This window comes from Dermacentor silvarum, chromosome 1 (assembly GCF_013339745.2).
Source record: "Dermacentor silvarum isolate Dsil-2018 chromosome 1, BIME_Dsil_1.4, whole genome shotgun sequence".
Taxonomy (NCBI): Eukaryota; Metazoa; Arthropoda; class Arachnida; order Ixodida; family Ixodidae; genus Dermacentor; species Dermacentor silvarum.
Genome location: NC_051154.1, coordinates 348,673,545 through 348,699,442, shown reverse-complemented (window position 1 = coordinate 348,699,442; position 25,898 = coordinate 348,673,545). Strand labels below are relative to the sequence as shown.

Here is a 25,898-nt window from a genome sequence, read left to right as displayed (position 1 = left end):
AGCAGCGACAGGAATGTTGGAGCTGCCGTTGATCCCATGGTGGAACGATATAGATGGTCTATCGAAATTGTTGAATTAGGTGTAATGCCCGTGGTGCTGCACGGACAATTGCACAGAAACGAGAGTGCCACCGTCGTGGCATCCGATATCGCATTAGCGCCATGCTGTTTATGCTGTATGCCTACCTTGAAAGTGAGTGAATGTCTTCACTGCTTCCGAAAGCTGTGCACGGCCATCGCTCGCTCATCTTGAAGGCCGTATCATCGGCGCAGTCGAACTGGAGCGGGGCGCGCGCTACGGTGTGCTCAGTTTGGTCACGCTTCCGTGCTTTGGTGCTTAGCGTATGCCTTCCTTTTACCATGACCGGGTTCAAAGCCTTCGTTAAAATAGTACGGCGATTTAAAAAAGGTTCGTTATAACTGGAAGCAGTTTTAATAGGTAGGGTTGGAAAATTGTAAGTGCACTGAAATGTGGTTGTTATAACCGAGTGATCATTATATCTGGGGTTTGTTATAAGTGGGTTTGACTCTACCAGCATGGCGTGGAACTCACTAAAAAATGGTGTCAGATCAAAAAGAAGCCTCGGATAAAGTCCGTTTGCAAATTGTTTAACATAGTCATTGGTGGTGCTGCTTTAAAAATATCTTGTATGTGTACTCAACTGCTGGATTTTAATTGCATATTCAATTGAGTTTTTCACACCTGACCTTGCCTTGTTTGTTGCTGAAACATATACTAATGGGATAGCTGCGAAGAATGTGTGCATACACCTAGCTGGTAAGGAAATAGCTTATGAGGCATCTTTATTGCAATGGGGACCATACATTATTTCACCATTTTTTTGTGAAGGTGGTGGGTGCTCATTTGAGCAATACTTGCCCTGCAGGCTTTCTTTTGAAGAGTTTGCATCTAACGAAGCAATCCAGTGCACCGAAATCTACGAATACTCCCAGTCCCTGGCCAATGCAGGCTACATGCTGCCACACCTGCAGGCAAGTACTTTTTTCCCTGTACCTCTCCACTTGATTTCTTTGAATCTGAAGCCAAAAATGTAAAGCTTTACACTGTATCTTACCGAATCTGATATTTTATTATTAACTTATTATCTAGAAGTGCGTGAATAACCGCTGTGATAGCTTAGTGGCCATGGTGTTACACTACTGAACTCGAGGTTGAAGGTATGATCCCCCAGTCATGGTGGCTGCATTTTGATGGGAATGAAATGCAAAAACACTTGGGTACTTAAATTTAGGCGCTCGTTAAAGAACCCTGGGTGGTCAAAATTAATCCACAGTCCCCACTATGATTATGAGGCCTGCCGTAGTGATTATCAGGCATCATAATCGTATTGCAGTTTTCGCTAGTAAAATCCCAAAGTTCACATAGATGTGTTTGAATATTCTAAACTCGAATCGAATACTTGTAAATGTCTGTATATGATGCTGCTATGGGATGAGCTGGATTCTTCTGCACCATTGTTGTACACGTTCCTCTAAAACAGGAACGAAAGCTCGTTCCTCGTTCCTTCCCAATATTGAAACGAGTTCCCTTTACAAGTTCCTTTAATGTGAAAGGAATGCCTTCTAGTTACACTTCAAACATTGGAACGTGTCGTTACATTAACGTAACATTTTATGATTCTATAATTAAAATATAGTGTTGGATAATCTTGAGGCGAAATGAAATGAGCAATTTAAAACTCACATTGAACTACGTAAATTATACGAATTTGAACATCGCCGGCAGCAGATCATCTGGAAATAAAAAGAATCCAAAGAAGGTGGGGGGGGGGGGGGGTGCTCCTTTAAGAATTTTCTCAGGGAGCACCAGACATACTCCAGACATGTCTAACTGCAACTTTGGTGCTCGTCTTTTATAAGTGCAACACATATGGCACTTTCCACATCGGTCTTCAAATGCGCAGTCAGGATACTGCGCTTCAGATGTGCAAATAGAAAGTTACTCTCATGCACCAATATACAGTTGAACCCCGCTGTTACCTTCCCGGGTGCTGCGTTTTCCTGGCTGTTCGTCGTTTTCGGCCAGTCCCGGCACAGCTCTCATAGAACCCAATGCATTGGTAACCCCGCTGTTACGTCGCAACTGTGGGACCGTTCCCGCATCATACATTGCAAACTGCCACCCCGCGCTGGCCCGAGCGGCCATTTTGACTTTTCATGTCGCTTGGCTTGGTTGCTTGACGATGGCATTGGCCGCCCAAAGTGCCGGGGGCGACATTTATGACGTATTTTCGGTTTCCGCCAGCAAAAGAATGGCCCTTGAGATTCGTATATGCTATCTAAAGATGGTGTCTATGACGCGTTGCGGCCCTAAAATTGGTTTTGGCTCATAGATGTTCGGTATAAAGTCTAAGGGCGATAACGCCGCGCGCCATGTACTGTATGTGCGCGTGAAAGCGTGTGAGGGGAGCCGACGACCGCGTCTAAATCTCGTGCGCTAAAGAACGAAAAGCAGGGAGGAAGTGCGCTTTCTTTCATTGCTCTCGAGGCACCGGCGAGGGAGCGAGGGGGGAGGGATAGCGGACAGCGTTGTGCTCTGGCATCAACTGCGTACTGCGCGGCGGCGCGTGGTCGTGCGGGCCGTATTTTGAAAGCGATCTGCCTTGGGGGCAGAGTCTACGCAGTGTAGGTGCTTCGGCGGCTCGTAGCTTTGTGCGTGCTGTGTGTTCTCAGCGCTCAGTTTGCGTTGAAGCGATAGACAACAGCTCGCTTGCTTCTGCATCGGCACTTAAATTCCTCACGCCAGCGTTTGACAGCGTGTGTCCACGCTCATCGAGTGTGATGTGTTCATGTTTGCCTGTGGGCGCTGACACCATGCTTGTTAATATAGTTAATAAGCGAATGTTTACAAGTTTATACGGACGATAAAACTACTATTCTTTCTTTGTATAGCTGTCTACTAATTTGCTATCGCAATCGATACTTCGGCTGTCGGGCGAAACTACCACTTTTTTTCACACATAAGAACTGAAATAATATTGTGTGCAGTTCAACACTACTCCCAATTCTCAATTTGTCCGGTTTCCCGGCTCTTGCGTTTTTTTTACAGTCCTGTGAAAAACATATCAGCGGTGTTCTACTGTATGTAATTGTAGAAAATCTCAGCCATTCATTGCAAAAATGAAGCTTAGCAGTACTATATGTACAAGAAAATGAGAAGTATCATCGATGGCCTGAGCTCATCCTTGGCCATTTTTACCAGAAACCTGCAGAACAGTGTCGTACGGAACGGGAAACCGAAAATACATCGTAAGTGTCGCACCAGGCACTTTAGGCGACTAATGCCATCGTCAAGCAACCAAGCTAAGCGGCATGAAAAGTCAAAATGGCCGCTCGGGCCGGCGCGGGGTGGCTGTTCACAACGTATGATACGGGAACGGTCCCACAGTTGCGACGTAGCAGCGGGGTTATCAATGCATTGGGTTCTATGGGAGCTGTGCCGGGACCGGCCGAAAACGACGTAACAGCCGGGAAAACGCAGCACCCGGGAACGTACCGTAACAGCGGGGTTCTACTGTAAATGGTTGAAATATTGTATCCTGCATTAGAAAAATTTTTCATTTTTTGGTCAACATTCAGGAAAAATCGGTGGGGGGGGAAGGAGTTAAAGAGACACTAAAGGGAAAAATGATTTCTTCTGTATTAGTAGCTTACCCTTCCATGATACGAAAAACGCCACTCTTACCGCGAGTAATCCAGAAAAAAAAACGAAAAACACAGAAGGCAAGTGGCGTCGCCACCTTCATTCTTTAGCGGTAAAGATTGTCTGCATTGTGTTCTAAAGGAGCCCAAGACTGAATATGGCAAGTTTCGCAAACTTTTACTGAGCCAAGGTGGCCCAAATACGAAAAATTACTTTAGAGGTCGTGACGTCAGACTAACGTGCGTCAGACTAACGTTGGGGTTTCCGCGCGAAACTTAAAAAAAATTGACCTTGAGCTTCATTTTCTCTTCTAATAATTGACCTATTGTAGTGTAATTTTTCGTATACATTTTTCTTATACCAGCTGTTCATTGTGAATTTGGAACCTAAAAATGCAAATTCAAGATTTCAAGAAGACATGTTACACCATGACTCAAAGCATACCACTATGTTCACTGGCCTCATGCAAAAGAACACAGTGCAACATCAGTGTTCAGAGTGTGCGCGGCCACACTTGTCAAGTGCAGATGCAGTTCATGGCAATCTCACTGCTGCTCACGGCGCACACAAGTGATTCGCGTGCCTTATTTCTCGCTGATAACAAGATGTTCTTGGCAAGTTGTAGTCCAGTTGACCTAGAGTGATAATAGAATTTATGCTTGTCTGTTTCCTAAGTTGTAGTTGGCTGTAATGTTAATTGTGGTGCACTAGAGTTTTATTTTCTTGGGTTCTCAAGATATACCTGTTTAGACAGGCGCACTGCTGGTCTCACTCCATTTTTGTATTTGGCAGTGCACATATTTGTTGAATTTAAATTTATTTTAATCATGCATGTTGCTTTTTCTCTAACCATGAATGGTACATGTTATTCAAGGTTTTATAATGCATGACGTCTCGTGGCAAATGTGCTGTTGCAGGTTTACAAGTTTCTCCACGCCACACGGCTTGCGGAGTTCGGCTTCGCCCAAGAGGTGGGTCTTGACTTTGTCTAATGTAGGCTAGTTCTTTCCTCCCAACCTTTTGAATGCATGTTTAAGGGAGGACGCGGGTTCTAGAATGGTAAAAAACCGCCGAAAATTTTATTTTTGGAATAACACACTTTGGGCCTTCAAGCACCTGCCCTCAAATTATTAACCGTGATTTCGATAGGTAAATAGGAAAAAATCGGCTTTCAAAATGCCACGGGAGCCGCGAAACGACCTGCGGCAGGCAAAATTTGTTCAAACCATCTTGGGTTTGTTTTGTAGCGGTTTTCTTTGTGAGCATTTTGTGCCAGCTCAAAATGGCGCCGCTCAAGCTGAATGACCACTCTCGCCGCTTTTCCGAAGGGTGGTTCCGGGCATCTGATTGGGTGGAGCGCGCGCGCACAAGGTGAGCCCCCCGTCTTGTGCCTCGCATTGGCTGACGCGGCCACCGAGGTGGCCATTTTGCTTTTTTTTTTTTTTGCGTGCGCCGCCGTATGAGTCCTCCGTTGCTCCCGGTTTCTCGTGGTCGTCTGCTACGCTTGCGTTCATGCGGCTCATGCACCGTCTTTTCGTCTTGCGCTCGTCTAAAGATGACGCGTTAATCTTAAGGAAAGAAACGAAAGCGTCCATGGAACGCACGGCTGAAGATCGCGGACGAAGGTGCGCTACCCAAATGGCCGGAACCACTGCATTCGAAGTGGCTGTGATGGAATAGTTCGGCACGTATGTATGTGTGCAGTCAGGCGATAATGAACGTCAGAGACGCACAAACGGATGTAAATGAACATTTATCTAACATGACTGAAACAAGTCAAGCACATAACATAGAATACAGAGCAAAGGTTCATAAAACACACACGTCTACACTAAGTCCTACGCGCAGCGTTCAAGGAAAAAGCAAGTACGTCTTGCAGCTTCAGTCCTGATGGTCTCGTCGATCGGCGGTAGATCGTCTGAGCTGTCGTGACGATTTCCGTTGGAGGCAAGCCAAAGGCTTGATGACCCTCGTGGGAGGCGAGCCAAGGCAGGATGACAGCACTGTTCATCAGAGGAGGCAGGCGACAGCCCATGGCTGCATTACCGTGGCCAGAGCACTCGAACGGGTGTCGGGCGGGTGGCTTCCACTGCCACAACTTCACGTGCCACCTCGAGCAAGAGGCGGCCTCAAAGCAAAGGCCTCGGGTAGGCCTCGCCCCGGACACAGCCTGAAGCTGCTCCAACAGGCGGCTACGAGCAGGCAACAGCCAGGCCTGCTCCAAGCGGCATCACACCCGGCGCCACTCCGCGTCTGCACCGACAGGCAGACGCGTTGTCCTCAGGTACCATGGCAGGAGCTCCCGGAACAGCGCACTGGTCCTGCGTCTTCCAAGTCACGAGCCCCCTCTGCCCGTTCGGCACTCGCCTCTCTTCTTCTTCCTTTTTCTCTTGTTTCTTTTTTGACCGCTGCCAAGCGCGCAAGCTGCCCCTGGCTCGCCTTCTTCTGCTGCTTCTTTCTTCATTCACATGTCTCGAGAGTTGTCAAACAGTCCATGCACATACACAACACTGATAAGGTCACTGCACTACATTTATCCCCCCACTTAATAAAGTTGTTTGGGGAACAACTTGTCCACAGTGCACACAATTAGACAACATACACAAAAGCGATTTGCATGGTACTGTAAACATCTGTCCGAGAGGAACGTGCCGTCAAAACAAGGACAAATTAGTTAAGCAGAACACCACTGAGGATGTCATACACGGCTAAGATAGTCAGCACCTATGTTGTCTGCCCCTTTGATATAATCCACCGCGAAATCATATTCAGTAAGGAGCTTTGATACTCTTCCAAAAGCTTATTAATGTGGTCTATCTGCTGAAAGCTCAAATCCTTCACTACGGCAACATTTTTATGGGTCTCTCTCTGGTGTAAAGCCACAGAAGGTATTTCTTGTTATTCTGAAATGCCCGACTCGACGGCAACTGTGGCGTACTGCTGGTTGTGTGGTTCCGTTCCCCTTTCCTCATATCTTTTAAGGAGGTTGATGTGGAATAGGCTCACTCGCGAACCGAGGTCGATAAGGTAGTCATAATCGTTCCGTTTTTCGACCACCGTGAAGGGACCCTTCCATGTCAAGATTAGCTTGTTCTTCTGTGATGGAAGGAGCAGTAACACTTTATCACCTGCATCAAGCTGTCTAAATCTTGTCTTTCTGTCATAGTGAAACCGGAAAAATTGAGAAATGGGAGTAGTGTTGAACTGCACACAATATTATTTTAATTCTTACGTGCGACAAAAAGTATAGTTTCGCCCGACAGCCGAAGTATCGATTGCGATGAGCTATACAAAGTAAGAATAGTAGTTTTATCGTCTGTATAAACTTGTAAACATTCGGTTATTAACAAACATGGTGTCAGCGCCCACAGGCAAACATGAACACATCACACTCGATGAGCGCGGACACGCGCAGTTAAGCGCCGCTGCAGAAGCGAGCGAAGTGACCTTCGTGCTGTTGTCTATCGCTTCTACCCAAACTGAGCGCCGAGAACACGCAGCACGCATAAAGCCACGAGCCGCCGACGCACCTACACTGCGTAGAATCTGCCCCCACGCAGATCGCTTTCAAGATACGGCCCGCGGGACCACCGCGCAGTATGATGCCAGAGCACAACGCTGCCCGCTACCCCCCCCCCCCCCCTCGCTCTCTCGCTGGTGCCTCGAGCGCAACGGAAGGAGGCGCGCTTCTTCCCTGCTTTTCTTTCGCGCGCGAGACGCGGTCGTCGGCTCCCCTCGCTCGCTTTCACTCGCACATTCAGCATACGGCCGCGCGGCTACCCTCGCACGCTTTCACTCGCACGCTTTCACTCGCACATGCAGCATACGGCGCGCGGCGACGTATGCTGTATGTGAGCCGACGACTGCTTCTCGTGCGCGAAAGAAAGCATACGGCGCGCGGCGACGGCGTTATCGCCCTTGGACTTTATACGGAACATCTATGAGCCAAAACCAATTTTAGGGCCGCAACGCGTCATAGACACCATCTTTAGATAGCAAAAGCGGATATCAAAGGCCATACTTTTGCTGGCGGAAACCGAAAATACGTAATAAGTGTCGCCCCCAGCACTATGGGCGGCCAATGCCATCGTCAAGCAACCAAGCCAAGCGACATGAAAAGTCAAAATGGCCGCTCGGGCCGGCGCGGTGTGGCAGTTCGCAACGTATGATGCGGGAACGGTCCCACAGTTGCGACGTAACAGCGGGGTTACCAATGCATTGGGTTCTATGGGAGCTGTGCCGGGACCGGCCGAAAACGACGTAACAGCCGGGAAAACGCAGCACCCGGGAACGTAACAGCGGGGTTCTACTGTACTTCTTTTGGGAAGCTTTTGCCTTCTGGAGCTCTTCATGAGCCATCTTGCAGGTGTCCTGTAATCTTCCCTGGAGCTCTACGACATATCTGTACGGCGTCTTGGTCTCGGCGTCGTGATTATCGCCTGTCCATAATTCCTTAAGGATGGACATCGGTCCCCGCACAAATCTTCCATACAGGAGGTCAAATGGCGAAAACCCCAGGCTTGCCTGTGGGACCTCTCGGTAGGCGAAAAGCAATGGGGCCAAGTATCTATTCCATTTTCTAGGGCATTCTTGACACATGCGTCAGATCATTTGCTTAAGCGTTCCATTAAACTTTTCCACGAGACCATTCGCCATGGGATGGTACGGCGTTGTGGGCAGTTGTCTAAATGACAGTAGTCGTCCCAGTTTCTACATTAGACTGGACGTGAAAGACTTGCCACAATCACTCACTATCTCATGTGGAACACCAATACGGGAGAACATTTCTAGTAGGCCGTCTGCTACCCGCTCTGTCTCGATATTTGGTAATGCTACCGCATCGGGGTAGCATGTAGCAAAGTCGATCATGATCAGTACATATTTATTCCCCATATCGGACGTTGGCGACAGAGGACCAATAATGTCTACTGCGACTCGGTGGAATAGTGTCCTGATTATGGGCATATTTCCCAACGGCACGCGACCTACAAGGTGGTGCTTAGGCACAGTTCTTCGGCATATGTCTCACGATTTGACGAAACGTGTAACATCCGCCTGTACTCCCAGCCAATAAAATTCCTCAAGGACACGGTCTATTGTCCTCTTTTGTCCCTGATGGCCAGCAAGTGCCCCTTCATACGCCAAGTTGCTCCAAGTCCCGTCGTTCTGCAGTCTGGTAGCGCCGTAAGAGGATGCCTCAAATCAACACAAACTCGGTAACAGTTTGCTCCTTGGACGTGCTTCTTTTATCCAATGCTGCAAAACAAGCTTCTAGCGTTGGGTCCGTACTTTGCAACTTCCGCAGTTCCTCCGGGCTGATGTTTAACGGGTTGACTTGTGGTGCGGGTAGTTGGTGTTGCTGCTCTTTCTTTTTCTCTGTAGCAGCTGTCATTCCAACTTTATGTGAATCTTTCGCACTGCAACTTGACAATTGTGAACCTGCTTGCTTGCACTTCGCATCGTCAATTGGGTCGACGCCTTCAACGTTGCCTAGTACAACGTCGTACAAAGGATTCTCTATAGAAACTGCATGAACGTGTTCCTTGAAGACCGGCGAGTCAATGTACACCTCCGCCTCTGGGCATTTCTTTGCAGACCGGTCTAATAGGCGCATTATGCGAGCGCTACCCGTCAACTTCCAATTCGGAACCAGGGACCGTTTCACTACGACTGTATCGCAGCCGGTATCTCGCAGGATGGTTACCCTTTTCCCTTCAAGCTGACCCATTACCATCGGCATTGCTTTCGACACACCTGCACACGTTGTACCACTCTGAGCAACGTAAAGAACATTGTGATCGTCTTCCATACTTGGTTGAGCAAGTTCCTGTTTTTCCTCTTCACCTTCGACTTTTTCCAGTCGTAAGAGAGAGCATGACGCTTCACCACGCCTGTTAGAGCCAGTAGGGCAAGCATCTGCCCTATGACCTGTCTTCTTACATATCCAGCATGGTGATGCCTTTGGAGCTCTGGATCTAGTCCAGCAGTCGGAAGCTCGGTGACCCTGTTTGTTACAAAGAAAGCAGAGCGGTTTTCCTTTGCTTTCATTTGTAGCCACTGCTTTATTGTGGGCTAGAAGCTTCCCTTCGTCTTCCTTTTCTTCCTTGCCTCTAGCAAGATTTCTGATACCTTACGCTTCCAGGTACTGGTCGGTTGCTTTTGCGAGTGTGTCAAGGTTACGACACCCTCTTTCCTTGAAAAAGATGGCCAACTTTGCCTCGCAGCGTCGTAAAAACTGTTCCGACACGATGCTATCTCTCAGCGCACCATACGTCTTCGGTGTCTTGGCTAACTCTTGCCAGTGGTCAAAGTAGCTGAGAAGACGTCCTGCAAACTGTCTCGCTGTCTCAGCATTTTCAGGCTTCGCGTCCCGAAACTTCACGCAGTACCCTTCTTCCGTGTAGTAGAACCGCAGCAGAAGAGTCTGTTTCAACTTTACATAATCCGTGGCGTCTTCCGCAGACATCCGACCTACTGCTGTTAATGCTTCACCAGTCAGGCACAGACTTGATGACAAGGCCCACTTCTCTCGTGGCCAACCCTGACTAGCAGCCACTATTTCAAACCTTTGTGTGCATGTGTCTAGTTCATCCCTACCCTCGTTATAGGGCAGGATCATCTTATGAGGACTGTGAAATCCATGGCCGCCACCAGTTTCATCGCTTACGACACTCGCCTGTGAACGCTCTGCCTCTATTATCCGCCGTCGCTCCTCGAGGAGCACTCGTTCAGCCTCCATGCAGGCTAACTCTCGTACATGTTCTTTCTGTGCCGCTATCTTTGTTTCTTCTCGTTTCTTTGTTCGCTGATCTTTCATGTCCTTCTGCTCTGAGCTCACCCATGCCTTCAAAGCCTCCAGAAAATATTTCTAATAGTGGAATCCCATTGATACCTTCCTCGCTGCTGTGTTTTCCCGGCTGCTACCGTCGCATTTTCGCGGTCCCGACCTAAATCCCATTGACTTCCATGTATCGTCGAACCTCGATAATTCGAACTCGAAAAGGCCCAAAAGTTTGTTCGAATTAAAAGAAGGACTTATTTTTGAAATATTCGTGCACCATAGCACGACGTACGAACGATGCGATTCGTGAAATATCGCGGCGCGCAAGCACATATCGAGCGAGGGCCACGAAACTGCCCGCGCTCGCTTCGCGATAACGGCAGTAAACGAAACTTCAGGGAGCGGGCGGCGCAGGCACGGTGAGAGAGAGAGAGATTGTGGTTATGAAGAGGAAGAGGCGACACGGTGACGGGTGCGCGCGAGGACCGTCGCAGATGAGGGAGGAGCGCGGCAGGGAAGCGGATTTGGCCTCGGCAACTCTGTCGCTTCGGTGGCTCCCCTCGCCCTTCCTCTCAACGCCCTCGTAGCCCCTCACCTTCGACTGTCTCCGTGCGCGTCCGCCGCTCCCGCTGGCCCGGCGCCGCTTAGCCCGCTCCCTGAAGTTTCGGTTTCTGCCGTTGACGCGAGCGTTGCCCGAACTGGGCCTCCGCCGTTGCTTCCCTCTGCGCTGCAGCCGCAACGTTGGCTGAGATGTCGGCACGTACACGCGTGTTCCAGCGCCACGCAGAAATGGCGACCTTGCCGTGACGCCGCAGTTCTTTTTTCTTTTTTTTCTCCGTGCGGCGTCGAGGGGTCTCGCCTAAGATTTTGCTCGGCAGCAATGCCGGTCGGAGGCGCCGCCACGTGATTTGGCGCGCTGCTGAGAGCATTGTCGGTGCGCGGTATGTTTGAATTAACCATCGCAAATGCTTTCGCGTTCAAATAACCGCGCGTTCCCCGTGATACTTCGCCAATCTGTAATGTTCCTGCATGTTACGTAGTGTTTGAATGTGGCGGTCACGTAAATTTATCGGTGCATCCAGCTTGTACATTGCAACAAGCGACCAGCACGTTGCAGATACGACGCACCCGCATGGGTGCCGTTACTGCCGTATCCTGAAAGCGATCTGCGACGTGCGCATAGTGCGCGCTTAACGTCAAAATGATCTGCGATGTTGACAAAGTGCGCCTAGTGCCAGTAGCTTCGTATGCGCTGTGCCTTCGACGCTTAGTTCGCATTGAAGCAAGAGACAGCGCAAGTGTCAATTCGCTCGCTGCTGCTGCTGCGTTTCTGTTGCTTCACTTTTCGGGCGAAACTGCGGCTTTTTTTTTTTTTCTCGCTTTTTTTTTCGCGGTCTCTTGAAAAACGTATCAACGGGACATTTTCTTCTTGTACAAATCGTCAACGATCGCCTTCTGAAAGGCGTATAAGTGCGTGCACGTGATCTTGGGAATGTGTTCGCACGCCACTGAACGCCTGAGCAAGTCAAGTGCAGCGAGCGTTTTGGCCGTCGGGGCTGCGCCGCGGTCGTCGTTGCAGTATTGGTCCTCGTCTAATTTCTCGCTAAGCATCGGCTAGGCTGTGATGTGGTCCGGTCCGCTCAACGTGGGGACCAATGAGAGATTGCGCAGCCGCCTGACGTAGTCGGTTGCTTGGCGACTATGGATCCTGCCCAGATCCCGCTGTGCTGGCTTGTCTGTGCCGGTGGCCGAGCCAGCGGGGCCACCGCCGCTGTTGCTCACGCGTTCGTATGATCCGTAGTGGCGAGGCAACACGTTCGGACCAGCCGTTTTTTTTTTTTTTTTCATATTGTGAGCAATGTATTTCGACCGGGGAATGTTACGAATTCTTATCACACCGAAATTCGTACCAGCCGGGTTCGTATCACCGGGGTTTTACTGTACAGCCCTGGCATGCTGTAGAGCGAAGTGTTGTTGAATGACAATAATCAATTTAGGTCATTCAATAAATATTCCATAAGTGCGTGCTTTTGACTTGAACATTGTGTAAGTTTATTTGTCTATGGAAAGGCTACTTTATTATACAATTTATGTATTCATTTAGCTTGCAGGCCACTGGAACGGGCACATGAAGTGGTAAATGTAGTTTCTCATGCTGGTTTAGGGGCAGTACATGACTTTATAACAAGCTTTTCCCAGTTTTCTGGCAAGGTACAGTCATATATTTAGTATAGTCATTCTCGCGAAGAATAGAGCTACAAAATGATATCATTAATATTGCTGAAGCTGGATTCTAGAAAAAGTTGCAGCTGTCTAAACTTCAAATGCGTTTTTCTCAGTTCAATGTTTTTTCACACCGCACTCAGTCTTACAGGGCTTTTTTCTATGATGTTGTGGAGTGACAATAACAAGTCTGGTATCAGTGTATTCGTAATGAAGTGATCTAGGGGGTCCAGGTGGTCAAAACTAATCCGAAGCCCTCCACTACGGTGTGCCTCATAATCAGAACTGGTTTTGGCACGTAAAACCCCAGAAAGAAGAACATCTAGGGGGTGATGCCATGTCTGTTACTCTAGCATCATTTTATAAATTATAATCAAAAGTAACAATGAGTGAAAATAAGAAAAATATATTCGCAGTCAATGTTAGTCTGCTTTCTTTCCTTTAGAATGCTTTCAAACAAATAAAAATAGCATCACCCCTTAGAGCAAGTCTTTGGCATTGAAGTCATGCTCTTACTTTTTGTCTTTGACAAGAAGAAATTGCCAAAAAGGGGCGTAAGAAGTAATCACGAAATTTATTTTCAGATTCTAATACTTTCTGAACTAGAGTAGCTGTCAAAAAACTAATTATAGATGTGAAATTAGCGTGGAAAATTGATCTAAACAGTGAAGTTTAGTTCAGATAGAACCAAAACTAAAGTTTTTAGAGCCCACGTCCCCCCCCCCCCCCCCCTTAAATGCATGAAGGACAATTGAGTCCTTTCTTGGTAATACTATTAGGCTGCGGTTTATTCAAAAGAGTGTTAGGTCATTTGTGTTCAGGGCAACCATCTTGTAGGTGCCATGGGCAAGGGCCGGGCTTGAAATTTTTCAAATTTAGTTTTGAATACCTATGTTGCAGTGAAAGCACAACAGTGTGCTGAATGAGGCTGCTGCAATCAGTGTTTTCCAGCTTGCAGGGTTGGGAGCAAAGAGTATTTTGGGAATTTTAACCCTATCCTGAATAGTGGAGACAGATGAGTTTAATACTGTTTTTGCATCTAGGGAAAAAAATATTTTCGCGATGTCATTGTGACGCTATTACTTCCTACTGATACTTGTGCTTGAATTATGTGTGTAATTCAAAGATTAGTATCCTCTTCCTAGTCACCTAATTCCTTGTCTCCTACTGTGTACTTTGCAGAGTATGAGACACAGTGAAGATAGTGATGTGGTTTGTGGTGTATGTCTCGAGGTTCATACCAGTGGAAGTTGATTTTTGAAAAGAAAACAACTGTGCCACATTTTTCTGTGCATAACTTCTGCTGTTGTGCTTCTGAGGGTAACATACAGGCACAACTTGAATAGTAAAAATTGATGCTTTTTGCAAGTTTGTTGTTTGGCATTGTGTCAAGGCGAAGTCCAAGATCATGTCCTTGAAGATGCCAAAAGTAGTGTTGCCTGCATTAGTATAATTTGTTGTTTTTTTTTTTTTTTTGCTCTGCCTTTGAGTTATGGTGGGCTTGCATTGTTGACTGCTCAATGAAAGCAGGTGCGGGACAGTTTATTTGCATAGTGTACAAACGCACGCCTGGCATGCTTATCAGATGGAACGGCAGACAAGTGCAGCTGACATTTGTGGAGAAGCGAGAGAGAAGCCTGCTACTTTTGTTTATTGGCACAATTTGTTTTACATTGTGGCCTGGGTGCAGTGTTGCCTCTTGTGGTCACGCAAGTGGCCCCTCGGATCATCTTTGTGTCTTTTTTCAGGGAGTCATATATTGCTGTAAATGCACATTGCAAGAAAAGGAAACAGTGCTGACTTAAAAAAAGTCGGAAGTGGAAGGTGGCTTCCACGTGAAAGGCTTGTTCACAACAAGGCCTCTGTGTGAACGAGGCTTCCATAAGGAAATGGGGACATCTGTTTAAGTGCTTTAACCACACCTTTTTGGTCCACGTTTCATGTACTTTCCTTGTATGTACAGTGCAGTCCACTTATAACGATATCCAGAAAAACGAGAAATCTGATCGTTATAACCGATCAGCGCTATATCTGGACTGCCGAAAAAACAAAATGCCGAATATACCTTTGCAGTCCCGAAACCGAAACTGCCACTTGCGATAAAAAAAATCGACGTTATAGAAAGTAGGCCGTGAAAAATGAAACTTTTAGTTATACCTCTAAATAGCGTCTCAATCGTTAGGCACGCTGAAATAGAAATCTGCACTTGCTTACGCGGAAGTTTCGGATTCACAACCGCCGTGTGCATCGCGTCCATCTGCTGCGCGAACACTGGCGGCTATAATTTAGCGTGCATGAATTCAATGAGCGACTCGATCGACGACGTTGCACTTTGGTTGAACCTCGGGGTCAGTGTCAAAGACGGGCCATTCTCAATCTCCTCGTCACTGGTGCTGCTGTCGTCGCCTCCGTCGCACGCCGCCGTCTGTCGCGGCAACGATCAGCCCGTCGGAGTTCTCTTCGCAGAACGAGGCAGCACTATTTGCACTCAGAAGCTCCTCTATCGAAGCACCACCCATTTCATCGTCAGTAGCGACGTGCTCCCACAGGTCCGACACCACCGTGTTGGTTTCGCCCATGGGGGTTTCGTCGTGGCGCACGAAGCCCGCATTTTCCGTTGATCGGCATGGCCACTGCTTCTAGCCTTTATGATCGTGACGCTCCCGGTTTTCATAATCGTCGATATCATCCACTGCGCGAGCTCGTACTTCGAGTTTTGCAAAATTTGCAGCTTCATCTCGAGAGACGCAGCTTTGCGCTTTGTCGGCGCACCTCCTGCTGCTTCAGCGGTGCATTTCCGCGCTCGCTGATAGAGGGAGATTGTAAAGGGAGCATAGGCCGCAGCGCCGCTTGCTTATCGCTTTCTCCCCCCTCTTGCAAAATCAGTTTCGTCCCAAGGGGCGCACCTGCCACTGCTTCCCTTGAGAGAGAGCGCGACAGGGAGTGCAGGCGCCCCTCGCCAGAGGAGGCATTGCCTTCGCTAATGGCATTTCTTCCGCCCTGTCTCCTCGCGCGACTGCCGGTGACACACGTGGGGGCGAAGCAGCTGGCGCCATCTTGTGCACGCTGCACCAACTTGCGATGCTCTCCGTGGCTTTCGCAATCGGCGCGCGGGCGGGATGCGCTGCGCGGTAATGGCGGCAGATACAAACTCGCGTAGGCAAACTTTTCGCCCCGTCTCGGTTAAGGGCAACGTAGGAACGCAATTTTCACAATTATTCTGCATGAAAAACACCGCCCACAAGCAAAATTTCAATCGTTATATCCGATATGCGATAAATAACATATCGTTACATATGTATTTTTTTTTCTCATAGCCCTAGTGCACAAGTTGATACTGTTAGCTCGACTCATTGCTATAACTGATATATTGTTATATGTGGTATCGTTATATGTGGACTGCACTGTAATATGGATTTCCTTCCTAACTAGAGAGGCTGCCCAGTTGTCAATTTCACGGTTGTAAGCACATTGTCTTGCTTGGGCTTTGAGAGCAGGCTAATGAGCACCATCTTGACGTTTGTTGTTGCAGGCTCTACACTATTGCGAGGTCCTAGCGGAGGCGATGGTGCGGCATTGTGAATCAGCGCAGCTGGCAGCCCAGACGTACGAGTTGGCAAGCCGCCTGAAGTACCACGACCCTCACTTCAGCCAGGGCCAAGGCGAGCTGGAGGAACTGGGCGAGCCCCCGTGGCTTGCCAACTTTGCCCACCTGGTCACCCAGCTGCTTCAAGTACGGGGCAACAGCAGCATGTCTCAGGTACAAGATCAAGAGTAGTAGCCAGCCGCCGTCAAAAGATGTATGGTATACTGTTGCCAACCAATAATATGGACTTGGCGGAGTCCGCCTGAAAGTCGGAATAATACGGAGTCCGAAATAGCGGATAGTGTACAAGTAGGAAGTACCAACCATTTTTATGCATTCTCTCATATTAACCTCTGTCCTCTGAAATGTCTCTTGACCTTGAAGGCATATCAAAAAAAGAAAAAAAGTATAATTTGCCAGAAAATAGGTGTCTTGATTCCACAACTGTCCAGAAGTTTGTTAATGCATTGCTGCATGCACATATGCTTGCATGTGACCGAGTCCATCTGTAGTTTGACGATTGTCATGCTGTCACTGCAGATAAATAAAAGCACAATCAATGAACGCGCCAAAACTCAATCCCCTAGCAACTTGCAAAAGAGATTGGCCACGCTGCATTAGCTGATTAATCACAGTTTGTCCAGCACATTCCTCACTTCATCGTTGTCCTCATTGTTGCAGACATCAAGGCCACATTGAGTGTGTGCCATTTAAAGCTGCTTGATATTTCAGAGTGACAAAATTTGTTACTGCAGACCATGACGTCGTTCGAGACCTTGTAGCTGTTTAAACATGTAAAGGAAAAAACACTGGTTATGCAGGACACACACGACAAACATGTAAAATCAGTCTTGAAAACTTAGCAGTTGGGCTTGTCCTGTGGCTAGCTGTTTGTCCTGTGGTTTGGGCAAGGTTGGTAAATACTGGATCGATTATTGCTTTTCTGCTTTTGGTTTCTAGGAGATGCCGGCAATCTATGAAAACCAAAACATTGGCTTTCTGCTCATCTCAGTGGGTGAATTAGCGCATGGTCACGCTGGTGGAGTCTGAAATATAGAATGGCGAGCTTGAAGGCATCCAAAAAGGTGGTCATCCTTATACGTTATGTCAATTGGACGAGTGGCAATGCTGCAAAGCTGTCGGAATAATTGAGTATCTCCAAACTGATAGGTGGCCAAATTATTGGTTGGTGACTGTATTCGAACCACAGCATACTTGACTAGAGGTGATGCTAGGTGCTGTGCTCGGTGTTCCTGGGGCCCCACTGGTGTTCTAAAGCTTATGAAGGTGGGAACGACAGTTGTTCTAACTTTCCAAGGCTGTGGAACAGTATGCGGAACACGTTCGGGGTTGCACTTTTGGCTTGCACACCTTCTGTGCCTGTGGTGTGTGTAGGGTGTGACTTGGGTGGTAAGGAGGCTCTCATGACCAACAAGCTGACAGCGGTGTTTAGTATGCTTCTGTGTACGTTTGTTATTTTGGTAGCCTACTTCTTGGAAACTATAGCCGTTGTGCTGGAAGCTGTCATGGATGACTTGGTGCTACAGTCACCGACCGATTTTCCGGACTTCGTGGGGACCGAAAAACAGTCTGAAAAATCGAAAAGTCCGAAAAGCTCGTTCACCCTAAAAAAGAAAATTTATTAGGCTTAGAGTGGCATAAAAAAATATTTAATAATGCCCTGCCTCACACTCACACTACAGCTGCGCCAGCGCACCGTTCGCTCGGGCTGTCCATTTGGCGCGTAGACCAGTGGAGAAGTGTAATCTTGCTAACTCCGTAACGGATTGGCAACGGTACGCTGCTGGAGCTAATTGCAGAGGCCACGCTTCACACCACTTGACTCTCGGGAAGGCACAGGAGGTGGCGCCGATCACACATATGCGAAACCGCACACATCTCTGAGGCGCACACACCACGTGCAGAATTGCAACCGAACTTTTAAAAAATATTAATTATAAAAAACGGATTTCGCAAAGTGATTATGATGATAGTGCTGACCGAAAAAAGAAAGAAAAAGTGTCATCCCCTAGAGCGTTTTGTCAGCTAAGGAAAAGCGGGCATCGCCTCCGAGACAGGAGAATGGTGCGCTTGCTAAAGTCCCTATATATAAAAAGTAGCGTCATGCTTTGAAGAATGCCGCCGCCTCCTCGCACACCCTGTCTGAGGCCGACGCCGCGTTGTTATTGGCCTAATGGCATCACGTGGACCGTCGAGCCCCCGGGCGCTGGCTGCGTTTGTTTACGATCACGCTCCATCGCCATTTTCGCCCGGGAAACGTCTACCGACTGGCGAGGAGCACGACGATAGCGACGAACACAGTCGGCGATCGTCGAATCTGATCAGCGGCGAAAGATAAACAAGTGCACGTGTTTCAAGCGGTGTAGGCGGCGCAACGGTCGAAAAAGGAGCGCGAAAGAGAGGAGAAACGAGGAGGAGGGAAGGCGGAGGAGGAGAGTGTCGCTACTTTTTATATATAGGGACTTTAGCGCTTGCGTCTCCCAATCTCGGAGGCTATAGGGTGAGCCATTGGAAGCGAAGCCTGGGCAAGCCGGCGGAAAATCCAACATGGCGGCCTCCAAGAACAGGTAGCGTGGCTCGGAACAAGCGATTTAGTCCAGAAAATCAAACTTTGGGGCCTAAATTCGTCCAGAAAATCAGTCGCTAAAATGCATTAGATCTATGGACGGTGCATTTATGAAGTCCGGAATATCCAACAAGTCCGAATTTTTTGACTCCGAAAAATCCGTCGGCGACTGTATTTGTGCGCTGTGAACTGCAGAAACTTTTAAGAAATCTGAGAGCAACACTCACAAGCAGTGCAACCATTCTGGAACTGAGAAATGCAGTGTGCAATCGCAACATTATACTGTACTACTCCATTCTTGGGTGTGTGTTGCGGCTGCGAGAAAGCATTTTCTTTTTTACCTCATGCATTCTGAAAGCATTGCATTTTGGTGCACACAACCCTTAACGGTACATTTTTATAGATGGCATGCTGTATAGTCAGTTCCATATTACGAACGTGAATACAGTCGTTCTTGGATATATCAAATTTGGATATATCAAATTATTGCCTCTATCGAACAGTTGTTAAATCCCCTTGAAAATTTCGTGCAAAAGTATAGTAATGTACTTACACGTTCATGAAACTCCCATTTGCTGCCACATTCTATATATTGAACGCTATGCTGTGCCGTGCCCCTGCAAGTTAATTCCTCCTAATGGAGACGCGACCGCAAGAAATATTTAATGCCGATAAACTTGAAACGGCACTGTTTTGGCAGATGCTGTCAAGCAAGAGATTGACTCGGAAGGGCAGTGCATGCCAAGGAGGAAGAATGAGCAGAATGCTCTCAGTTTTGCTCGCCGTGCATGTGGATGGCTTGTGCCAACAGCGGCCATTCATTATCACGGACAGCATTTTAGAATTCTGCGAGCGACCAAAATGAATCCGACTCCAACCTCCACTGCGACGGATCTTTACATTAGAGTTAAAATTTAACAAAAGCACTGCATGCTGTAATGCAGTGATTTGGGCTTGTTGGTATGACATCGTGAGGCTTATAGCGCATGAAAAAGACAGACGAAGGAAGAGGTGACACACACAGGGTCGGGGTCTTTTTGTGACGTGTGAATGTGGCACTGCATGCCACATTCACATGTCACAAAAAGACCCCGACCCTTTCATTGCGGCAGCAGCCTGCAACGTTCGATTCGCGAGTCCGCGCTGAGCACGTTTCATTTCTGCTCGCACAGTTGTACATAAGTGAGAATGCACTCGGATGTTCTGCAGGCTGAAAGCCATTTTCGAAGCTAACAGCGTGGGTGTAGCGACGGCAGTCACCGACGCAGTGGCCGGAGGCGAAGTGCCGAGAGCGAAGGAACATACCAGCCGCGAAGGGTCAGAGAGCTCAGCTGCTCGTACGATGAGACGTGCGGACTTTTTTAAGCGGTCGAGAAGCGGGGACGAGAAGCGGGGAACGGACATACTGCCAAGTGCTTTCACGCGCGATACGCAGTACAATTGTGCTGATGGTGGCATGGCACATATTCATACAGGCTAGTTTGCTTCTGCAGTGTATTCATTTCTACCTTATCTGAAGCAAAACTGCACAACAAGCACTTTGATGCACGCACGGCGCACCACGGTTTCACACTCGGACAGTGCGCGCTTTTAGGATTAGCGTTGCGATCAGGATATCAAAAACCATTCCACAGTGCGAGCGACTTGCAGCATTTGTGAGCAAAAATTAAGTCATCCCTTGTGTGTTCAACACAGCCCTCGAGAAGCAAATTGGCAAGTTCCGGCTTTTCACGATCTCGGGACACTCTACGACATGTGGGTAGGTCTCATATAAGCTTTACATAGGCATATCTTATATTTCAAATTATCGATATGCAGTCAAGCCTCGTTAATACGTACCCGCTTAATGTGTAATTGCGGTTTAAATGTAGTCGCGAAGATTCCCCCACCCAGCCCCCATTGAACCCCATGTATTGGCTCATTGTCCACCAAACGGTATGCATACTATTTTCGTTTCTTATCTACACGCACAGGCCCAAAATCAGCAAAATCTCATGTGTGCAGACGTCGATTCTCTAGTTGCGACGCCCGGACGACAGCCGCTAGCGATAGTAAACTTAAAACGTGGCCACCATGACGTATTTCCTGCTCATGCAGCTGTTCCGATTGCTGCGCACGAAAGCATGGCCTTCGAGATTAGCTCCTAGTAACGTGAAGAAGCCGCTAGTAGGGGGTGCGAATTCACTGTTGCCGTCGAATCCAATTCAAGTAGTAACCGCGCAGAAGCACATTTTATTGCGAATCGCATTTCTGCCGTCGCCGTGGATGTCGCTTTAAGGTTCCGTATAAAGTCCAAACACGGCAACATCGTCGCTGCGCGCCGTACGCTGTATGTGCGAGCAAAAGCTTGTGAGGGTCAGCTGCCTATCTCGCGCACGCGAGGGAGAAAGGCAGGGCGGCAGCGCGCTGCTTCTGTCGCGCACGGCGGGGGAGGCGAAAAAGGGAGGGGTTTACTTCGGCAGCAGCCGCCGTATCTTGAAAGCGATCTGCTTGGGAAAAGTGCGCACTCACACAGGCCTCATCTTCAAAGCGATCTGCAGACAAAGTGCAACTAGCGCTGGTAGCTTCGTATGCACAGTGCTTTCGACGTCTAGTTCACGTTGAAGTGAGAGACGGCACGCTCGCCGCTGCTGCCGCGCCTCCTCACTCGGCGTTCTGACAGTGAGTTTCTGCGGTCATCGAGTGAGATGTGTTTATGTTTACCTGTGCACGCGTTAGACCGTGCTTGTTAATTTAGTTAGTAAGCGATGCCTCATGGACAAACTGGCTCGCGGCCTTATTGAGTTCGAAGATGCCGTCGTCGCGGCAAGGCCGCCACGGCGGCAAGTGAAGATTACCGATTTTTTGCTGCCTACCCGTAAATAAAGCCTGTCTGAGTGCGTGTGTTTGAGAGCATGGTGTCTTAGTTCTTTTCCGGCCGGTAAGTAGCCACTAAACTGGCATTGGCAGTTCGTACGTCGTTTAGTGCGTACCTAAATATTGTTCCTGGCCAACTACGTATGAACGAGGTTTGACTGTATCGAACTGTTTTGCGATCCCCTTTGAGTTGGATATGTCCGGGATCGACTGTATACCAAATTATCGGATATAACACAGTAAATCGAAAGTGCTTTTTTGCTGATATCAGCATGTTACAAATATAGGCTTACAGCGAATATTGAATATAATAAAGGTATTTGTGTCAGATGCAGCATGGGTTGGACTGTATGTGGCCAAATGTGCACCGCATCACATACAAATTCATGTGCAAAAGTTGTGATTAATGTGCTCATATTTTCACGTCGCTGCACTTTTAGCTGTTGAAAACAGAGTTTGGTTTCAATATAACAACATTAATGTGGGATACCTTTCAGGTTGGCATCCATTATGGCCGGGAGAGTGGCTATGAAGGTCATGAAGCACAGCCTGTGTCTCAGGTCCCTAGCACGGAGAGCTTACAAAGTCAGCAAGGCTTCAACAGTGAGTACTAACAGCTGCAACATTTTTGACAGCAGCAGTGTGAAGGGAAAAAAAGAGGAATACTGGCTTTTTCCAATATAATGTTTATATGATCATCTGTTTCAGTGGTTTGGCATTCATTGTTGGCATGGATTTGAAGCTTTGTATACCGAACTTTTCAGGACATGGGGAAAAAAAAAAAGCATACTTCTTTGTGAAAAAAAACAACAACAACAACATGAGTTTCAGGCGTCTTAGTCATTGTGCTTGCTGATAAAAACTTTCATGACATAACTTTGCATCAAGAACATGCGTTGCATGCAGCATAATTCTTCCATTTACATTTCGTTTTTACCTGAATATGCATGACCACTGTACATGAGATTTTATGACATGATGGTTTATTACTTTTATTATATGAGCATGTGGACAGAACATCACGAATGCAGAAATCTATAACCAATTACAGTCGCTGACAGAATTTTGGGGCACGCGATTTTTTTTCGATCTGCTCGATTATTTGGACTTCCCATGACACTGGCACCAGCTCCATAGAACTGTGGCGTGTCATAACACAACGTTCAAAGGCAGTGATGTTGCACCTCATCATGCCTGTCACGTCCAGTGTGGCAAAAGAGTGCATGAACAAGTGACATGCAGCACCGAAAGGCTCTCCTTAGCTGTTCGCTGTGGTCAAGGCCGTGGCTGGTTTCTTCCTATGCTAGAGTCTAGAATGAATTGCTAAGTGCATCTTACCTCGCGTCCCCACACAAGCGGTGACCCAGACGGGATTCAGAAATGCGATGTTCTTATAAAATTTGTGTTTTTTTACAACGCTAGCAAAGTGAGAAATTCAATTACTGAACCTAGCTGTATGTGCTTTTTTGAAATATGTACAGTGTAGACCACTTATAACGTAACCACTTATAGTGCAGGACCGGATATAGTGCGGTATTTTCAGACTCCCATTAATTTTCCCATAGCACTCCATGTATACACGTATCGCTTATAGTGCAGTTGCGGGAAACGAAATACCGGTTACAGTGCGGCTGCCTGGGACTACGGAAGTCAGCGGAGACGGCTAACGCTCCCCTCAAACAGGCACCCCAAGGGGTGCTCGAGGAAGAAAGAGAGACGAAGTGGAGGAGAAGGGCGCATGGTGCGAACGAACAGCCAGTGAGGCTGAAACCAGAATCTTGAGTGCGAGTTGTGAAATATGACGGCGCGCATAGCGAGGAAGGGCCACGAAACTGCCAACGCCGGCCAATGCTCGCTTCACGATAACGGCAGTAAACGAAAATTCAGGGAGCGGGCGGCGCCGGCACGGCACGGCGAAGGGGACACGCGGAGACCGTGGAATGTGAGGGAGGAGAGCGGCAGGGAAGCGGATTTCGCCTCGGCAACTCCGCCGCTTCGGTGGCTCCCCTCGCCCTCCCTCGTAGCTCCCTCACTTTCAACTGTCACCGTGTGCGCCCGCCGCCGCTCCAGCCGGCCTGGCGCCAGCTCCCCGAAGTTTCGTTTTCTGTCGTTATCGGGAAGTGGGCGTTTGCCGGCGTGGGCAGTTTCGTTAGCCGGCCTGGGACAGCGCCGCTGCTTCCCTCTGTGCCGTAGCTGCAGCGTGCAAGGTCAACACGTGACTAGAAAGTAGAGGAAGCATAAAGGAGAAAGAAGGGTTCACGGCCATTTTCGACGCGTGGCTACGGTAGCGTGGCTGAGACGTCGGCACGTACACGCATGTTCCGGCGCAACGCAGAATCGGCGACCTTGCCATTTGAGAGAGGGTGAAATTTCTGCCGCGTTTCTTTTTCTTTTTTTTTTTTTTTTTGTTCGCGCGCGACATTGAGGGGTGTGTCTTAAGCTTTTACTCTATGGCGGTGCCGGAGCAATGCCGGTCGTAGGCGCCACCACCTGATTTGGTTCGAATTAACGAGATTCGACTGTAAATTGAATGCAAACGTTCTAGCCGCATTCCTCAACTGTAGCATACGCGTGGTGGCTCGGTGCACATGTTTTGCGTATGTGTGGGCCTTGAAAATTGTTTCTTTGGTTATAGTGCAGTACCGCTTATAGTGCGGATATTCGCGACTCCGGTGACTTACGTCAGGGGTTCTCAGGTACGTTCATCCCAGGGAACCCTGCTAAGCTCCATAAAGTGCCAAGGAACCCCCCCCCCCCCCTTGATTTAACCGAATTATCGAGGGTATCAAGAAAACAAACAAATGCTGCACTACGTCAACACGCTTTTATTTACTAAATGAATCGTCAAATCTTGTTTCTCTTTAGCACAAGACCAGTGCGGAAGCTGAAATTCTCATCATCTCATGACTGATTAGCGCTAGCAGCGGCGAAGGCCTCGCGACATCCTTCGCGGCGCGCGTTTTCATCTGAGACGCGCTTTGCACCAACGGGCGCACATCCCGATTATTTTTTCGCCACTCAGCTGATCGCCAACAAATTGTCCGTCCATCGCGATGTAGCCGGTGCTTTTTATCTTTGACAGCTTTGCACTGAGTAAAAGCGAAACTACTGCTTGCCGCTACCGCTGTCGACGAAACCGCGGCCGCTATCGACGCGATCATGGACGGCGATGTTGCGGTTCAGAAGGCAGGCGGCTGACGCACGCACCAAGTCAAGACGAAACTACCTTTCGCTGCAAGAAGTGCGGACGAAACTGCGGTCGCTATCGACGCTGCCTTGGGAGGCGACTACGCAGTTGTGAAGGCACGCAGCCGACGCGCGCATCGAGTGAAAATGAAACTACTATTTGCCGCAACCGCTGCGGACGAAACTGCGGTGGTTATCGACGCGATCAGAGATAGCGACTACGCACTTACGGAGGCACGCGGCTAGCCGCCAACGCGGTGTTACGCGCGGCGATAAATGCAAGAATAAAGGCTTTAAAGGCACAATTAGGCACGAAGCGCTTCGGCGTTGCTGTCAGTCACGTGCCGCGTACGATTGCCGCTGAGGACCACGGCGATGCGGACTGCGCCGCTTCGTTTAGGTTGGACGCTACGCCGTTCTTGCTCTTCTGCGGCGCGCATTTGCGGTGCTCCGCGTGTTTTTTTTTTTCTTTTTTTTTAACCCTTCAACGTATAGGTCAGTGCGAACGCTATCGGCACCTACCGTATCTTCAAGTAGGAGAAAGGCGCATGGTGGTAAGTTACGGCCTCCGAGATTCAAGTGCGAAAGCTTAGGCGCGCTGCCCGTTCTCAGAGGTTAGGTGGCTACAAGCTGCTTGCGTATTTATTGTGCAGTTCGCGCGTTGTCGTTACGCACTGTGATGTGCTTTTTGACACTCGGGCATGGGTAATGGAGGTTCTTTGGATCAAGCGCACCTCGTGTTCGCCGTTTTAGACACTTGTCGGGAGCGGGACCAGGGAAAATTTATCAGTGGCTCGCGGAACCCCGAGCAGGGGCCTGCGGAACCCGTAGGTTCCGCGGAACCCACTTTGAGAACCCATGACTTACGTTATAAGTGGGCTACACTGTACCATTTTGTCTGGTTCGGCGTTATTTGCCACTTTTCAGATTCTGAAATTTAGAGGGTCACGGTAAGTTCGCGCTGCACTTGCTCCTCCCCCCCTCCTCCTTGTTCATCTATCGTCTGTGGAAATGCA

The 25,898-nt window shown here is 48.5% G+C and overlaps 1 protein-coding gene across 8 annotated transcripts in view; it reads left to right on the top strand.

The window, feature by feature from the left end:
* LOC119437407 (uncharacterized) overlaps window positions 1–25,898 on the top strand; it is a 408,649-nt gene that overhangs the window by 301,829 nt on the left and 80,922 nt on the right. For all 8 annotated transcript variants that reach the window (XM_049660503.1, XM_049660506.1, XM_049660507.1 and 5 more), the window contains 4 exons: window positions 887–992; window positions 4,581–4,634; window positions 16,200–16,427; window positions 22,194–22,299. In XM_049660503.1, the coding sequence (XP_049516460.1) occupies window positions 887–992; window positions 4,581–4,634; window positions 16,200–16,427; window positions 22,194–22,299 (494 nt within the window). The remainder of the gene's footprint in view (window positions 1–886; window positions 993–4,580; window positions 4,635–16,199; window positions 16,428–22,193; window positions 22,300–25,898) is intronic.